Here is a 6,186-nt window from a genome sequence, read left to right on the forward strand (position 1 = left end):
TAGAATTTGAAATGAGTTACTTAAAATAAAAATTATTTGAAACCACCATTAAAAGATAATAAATTTATTTTTGCTCCCCTATTAGAAAAAGAAGAGGAGCCATTAAGACTGTGTTGGTAAACCAGGAAGCAGAAGAAAAAAGAAAAATATACATGAATTAGCAAACTAACTACATAGAAAGGAAAATCAATATATTAAAAAAAAAGGTCCAACAAACAAAAGTTCCTGAATAAAAAAAAAAAAAATCAAGGCCAAAAAACCACTTTTTGATTCTCCTGTTAATGAAACCTAAGCATTCCTGGAATTGGAATTTAGCTCCAGTACTGATACATGCCTTGAACCAGACCAAAAGAGACATCTTCAGATAAAGCAGTAAAAAAAGGACTTTCCACAAATTAACTGAGCTAGGCGCAGTAGGCCCTTATTAGCACTTAACTGAATTCAAAGCTATTCCTGACACTAGGGTTTGCCTCATTAACCCTCTCTGAACCTTGAGCATAGAAGTTGGAAATAATCGGCTTCAGAAACTTGAACTCGCTGGTCCCTGAGCCTCCGGTCAGACACACCTCATACTGGTAGCTCTGGGACAGGGTCCCCGTGCCGCTGACGTCCACCAGGTGGCCAGGAAAGGGGCCCTCAGGCACTGAGCAGCGACCACCCAAGGCCGCCCTGTCCCTCCTGCACAGCCGCACCGCCACGAACAGCAGCACCGAGAAGAGGAAGAGCGAGGACACCGAGGCCAAGGCGACGACCAGGTAGACGGTGAGCGAGTCGGCCTGGGCCTGGTCCGGGGCCGCTTCCGGGAGCGGCAGGTAGGGCTGGGAGAAGCCATCCACCAGGAGCACGTGCAGCGTGACGCTGGCAGACAGCGGACGCTCGCCATTGTCCTTCACCAGCACCAGCAGCCTGTGCTTGGCCGCGTCGCGCTCGCTCAGCGGCCTGGCGGTGCGCACCTCGCCGTTGTGCGCCCACACGGCGAACAGCCCGGGCTCCGTGGCCTTGAGCAGCTGGAACGACAGCCAGGCGTTCTGGCCCGAGTCGCCGTCCACCGCCACCACCTTGGTCACCAGGTAGCCGGCCTCGGCCGCCCTGGGCACCAGCTCGGTGCAGGGCGCAGAGCCGTTCTGCAGCGGGTACAGCACGAAGGGCGAGTTGTCGTTGTCGTCCACCACCACCACGCGCACCAGCGCCTCGCTGCTCAGCGCGGGGGCGCCTCGGTCTGTGGCGCCCACGCGGAACTCGAACGCCCGCAGGGCCTCGTAGTCCAGCGACCTCAGGGCGAACAGGTGCCCGTTGTCCGCGTTGATGGACACCAGGGAGGCGAGGGGCAGGTGCGGGTCCTGGGGCGGCAGCAGCGAGTAGGTGACCTGGGCGTTGGTGCCTGAGTCCCTGTCTGTGGCGCTGACGCTGCCGATGTGCAGGGCGGGGCTGTTGTTCTCTGGGACGAACAGGGTGTAGGAGGTTTGGGTGAAGGCGGGGGCGTTGTCATTGACGTCGGAGACCAGCACGGTTATGCTGTGCTCAGTTTTCAGCCTCGGGGTCCCCAAGTCAGTGACGGTGATGGTGATGTTAAACTCGGCTTGACTTTCCCTGTCCAGCGGTCCTTCTGACACCAGGGTGTAAAAATTATCTACAGATGGTTTCAGGAAGAAAGGAAGATTGTTCTCGATGGAACACATCACTCTTCCATTGTCTCCAGAGTCTAGATCAGAAACACTGAAAACAGCCACCACAGTCTCTGCTGAATTCTCGGGGATAGGGCTGTTGACTGATGACAAAGTAAGTTCGGGTGGGTTGTCGTTTACATCAACCACCTGAACTAGCACTGTAGATTTTCCCGAAAGGCCTCCGCCATCCTTGGCCTCAATGTCGACTTCGTAGGTACTAATCGCTTCAAAATTCAAATATTTGACTAGTTGCATATCACCAGTAATTGGATTTAGTTGAAAAGTTTTGCGAATTTCTTCAGCAGCATGAAAAAATGCATATGATATTGTCCCAAAATTTCCTGTATCTAAATCAGAAGCTGAGACAGTGACAATGACAGAGTTAAGTGGGCTGTTCTCTAGAATCTGAACCTCGTAGAGCGACTGTGCAAATTCTGGGGCGTTGTCGTTTATATCTAAGACCAGGATGTGGAGCTGGGCTGTCGCGGACCGTGGTGGAGAGCCGCCATCCAGCGCCACGAGCGTCAAGCTGAGCTCCGGCTGCTCCTCTCGATCCAGCGCTTTGTCCAGCACTAGTTCTGGGTACTTCTTTCCGTCCCTACGACTGCGCGTGAGTACGTGGAAGTGGGAATTAGGAGCAATAGTGTAGTTCTGGAGACCGTTTCTTCCCACATCCAAGTCCTCAGCATTTCCCAAAGGAATTACTGTTCCTGGAGGAGTGCTTTCTAGGATTTTCAGCTGCATTTCATTTTCAAAGAATACCGGAGAATGGTCATTTATATCTATGATCTGCAGCTCATTTGTAACAAACTGCAAAGGGTTTTGCAGTAATATCTGAAAATGCAGTATACACGGTTCTGTGGGGCCGCATAGCTCCTCCCGGTCCAATTTCTCATTCAGGAGCAAATCACCTGTCTGATGATTGAGCTGAAAATGCTGTTTGTTCCCTTTGGACACAGCTTGGGTCCCCCTCGCGGCCAGTTCCTCTACCCTAAGCCCCAGATCCTTTGCTAGGTTGGCAATTAAAAAGCCCCTCTCATTTTCCTCAGCCACAGAATAGCGTCTGGATTCGGACACAGCCAGAGACCCACCCAGAAAAACAAAGAGAAGCAGGACTTGCCTTTGTCTGAGAAAGCGGTCCCCTCCGGCCTCCATTGCACTTTCTGCCGTGTCCTTCCAGGAAATGTCGCCAAGTCGTACCTCAGACAGTGCTGGGAAACACAGTCCTTACCCCCACAACCTTTGTAGAAGGCCTAGCGAATAATCCTTTCCAGAGGCTCAGATGTGCTTGCTTAAAAATCTGCCGGGACTCCCAACGCCTGGTTTACCACAATGGATCCGTGCGCTGCGGAGTATCACGCCTGTGGTTTAACTCGCCTTCTTAGTCAATAGCGCCACCATGCGTTCACTCACAGTTTCAAAATCTTGGAGAAGGTGTGTTTTTGTTTTTGTTTTTTGTTTTATTGCTTATTCCCCTTATTAAACCTAGTTGATGCTACTGGAGGAGTTTCGCCTGTCATATGACTTAAATAAATGCAACCTAGGGAAATGAAACGCGCTTTTATCTAAAAGAAGTGATTGTTTCTGGTAGAGTCCTGATTTACATGATTTTTGGGAAATATACACATACTAGGCTACTCCTACCCTTCTATAATTATTACACACAATATTTAAAGGATTTTGCTCTAAATGATAACATGCTTTGCTGTCTTATTTGTGTTTTTCTTCATTTTCTAAATTTTGTAAAATGTACATGAGTTGCATTATAGCCAGAAAAATACTATGAAAAGACAATCTCGTGCAAGGTGATAAAAAAAAATAATGGCTCATATCAGAGAGTAGATACGGAGAGCTACAAATGCCTAATTCCTTCCACATTTTCACAGTCAAGGAACATTTTAGAGTACTTTTTCCTCTTATTATTTCACAGTAATTTTACAATTATTTGTTGCATCCGTATTATTTCCACAATTATTGAGTTTGTAGAAGTTAGGCATATAGTAGTAATAAGACAATGTCTATATATCTTACACAGTTTTCCACCTAATGAGGTGAACAGTCTTTATACAGATGTTTGAACAGTGTGAAAAGTGCTCTATAGGAAACACACTGAGTGCACTGAAAGTATGCAGTGGGGGACCTAACTTAATGGGGAAGAGTTAAGAAAGTTTCCCCAAAGAGTCACCATTTAATCTGGAACATGACATGTGGGAAGTGTGCCGGGCTAACACTGCAGAATATGTGAAGGCCCTGGGATAGTAAAGCATCTATTCAAGATAATGAAGAAGGACAGTGTACCCCAAAACAGTGCCTCAAACGTAAGTGGAAAAGGAAGGCTAGAAAAGTAAACCCAGGTCAAATAATGGGTGCCTGGATTTTATTCTAAGAACAAAAGGAAGCCATTTCAAGCTTGGAGGCAGAGAAAGGAAACAATGCAAATATCAAGTGCTCAATCTAGCTTCTTTTGTACTTCTACACAGTTATCAGGAATGTTACATGCTGGCTCATCTATTTACTCTTAATATTGGTGATACTAAAAATAACAGCATTCTACTTCTACATCTTTACATAATCTTATTTGATTATAACTGCAAGCTAGTGAAATAGCTATCATTTGGGGTGGAGGCACAGAAATTATGTGACTTACCCAAAATTCTACAGGCAATAAGTTAGTTGACCAGAGACTTTTGATACCAAGATAGTGCTTTACACCACTGCTAATCTCAAAACGTGACCTTTAAAATTCATATTATAATTTTAATAGTATAGCTTATTCAAATATACATAAAATGATATCAAAATATAAAGATAGGCTGAATAACATTAAGAATTAAAATTTGTTTTAATGTGTAGATCAGAAAATAAACTGGAAGCAATGAAGAAAGTTGGATGAGTCATTTAGGAAACTATAGAAGAAAATTTAAATTATAAGATTGAAACTCACAATTTCCCTATCTGTATTCCTTAAGCCAGTGGACAGGAGTGGAGACTCAAATTCAGCAGTAAGAGAAAAAGGAAAAATATGTTGAAAGAGACACCAGAGACTGTTTGAATAATGGTGAAAAATTCAATTAATAACAAAAATTATAATTCATTGTGTACCGAAGAGTATTAATTACATCAAAATTTTGTCCTTTAAGTATTTTAGAGTATTTAAATGTCTATATATCATAGGTGAAATAAAGACTATTCTTTCAGTCATTCAAAAATTTTATTAAGAACCTACAATATTTCAGTGACAATGCAAATCATGCAATAAATGAGGGAACTACTGAGAAACACAGCTCAAGCACCTTTAAAAAAAGCATTGAAAAGTTTAAGGAACTGAGGGGAAAATAGAAGTAGTCAGTGAAAACAATAGAGGGAGTAGAGTTAGATACTCCCCGCCCCCTTCTTGTTTCTAATTGAATTCTAAATGCTCCAGAAAAATTTAAAGACTGCAATACCAAGCTACATTTGAAGTTTCTAAAAGTTGGTCGATGACAAAGACATATATTCCCTCATATTTTTGGATTTTAATACAGTTCTCAGACTTTGTAGAGGGTTATTCATAATTAAAACAGATTTTTAAAAGGACTGGAATAAGCCCAGAGCTTCTTAAAAACTATTGAAATAGAAAGCATGATGAATCAGCATGCTTTTGAAAATCACTAGACACTACTATTTATTTAACTACATTTTAGAATACCAATGAGTGATTTTTGGCAAAAATTAATTGAGCACTTATAATGTGAATATCTTGTAGAATTCAACAGTACAGATTCTCACAATCTCTAAAGAGCCATAATTTTCTATGTTGACACTTTAAAGAAGTATATTTAGAAAAATATATGAAAGGTGCTTGCTATGTTATTCATAAATAAACCTATGTTAAAGATTTAGCCAGCATGAGTTCACAGGCTAGACAGTTACACTGGCCTAAGAGACAATAACAAACACGAATATTCTGGAATGGAAAAATATAACTCATGTAATGATAACAAATATTTCAAAATGCAGGACTTCAAAATTACCTGGAAAATGAGAACCATGAGATTGGAAAAAGATGCTCTAACATAAAAATAAAGATTTCTGAAAATACTAAATTTAATTTTACTTTCAAACTTTAAGTGAAATTAAGTTATAATGAGACTTATCAATTATTAGAATACAAAGAAAATTTACATTAATTATACCACAAAAAACCCATATATTTAGAAATACCAGTAACATGCATGGAATTGGAATAGGATAGTTGCTTTGGAATAAAAAAAAAAACAACAAAAAACCTCCAATGGGCAAAGCGGGGGAGAAAAAAAAAGACTTTCCACAAATTAACTGAGACCAGACTCAGTAGGCCCTTAATAACATTTAATACTTAACTGAATTCAAAGCTATTCCTGACACTAGAGTTTGCCTCATTAACCGTCTCTGGACGCTGAGCAAGGAAATTGGGGATAATCGGTTTCAGGAACTTGAACTCAGCGGTCCCTGAGCCTCCGGTCAGACACACCTCATACTGGTAGCTCTGGGACAGGGT

At 42.5% G+C, this 6,186-nt stretch overlaps 1 protein-coding gene across 1 annotated transcript in view; it reads right to left on the reverse strand.

The window, feature by feature from the left end:
• Positions 1-431: 431 nt before the first annotated feature.
• LOC105811578 (protocadherin beta-3) overlaps positions 432-6,186 on the reverse strand; it is a 7,961-nt gene continuing 2,206 nt past the window's right edge. The window contains exon 2 of the mRNA XM_012645827.1: positions 432-2,392. Coding sequence (XP_012501281.1) covers positions 432-2,392 — 1,961 coding nt within the window. The remainder of the gene's footprint in view (positions 2,393-6,186) is intronic.

Source organism: Propithecus coquereli, unplaced genomic scaffold, assembly GCF_000956105.1.
Source record: "Propithecus coquereli isolate 6110/MARCELLA unplaced genomic scaffold, Pcoq_1.0 Scaffold236, whole genome shotgun sequence".
NCBI classification, from domain to species: Eukaryota; Metazoa; Chordata; class Mammalia; order Primates; family Indriidae; genus Propithecus; species Propithecus coquereli.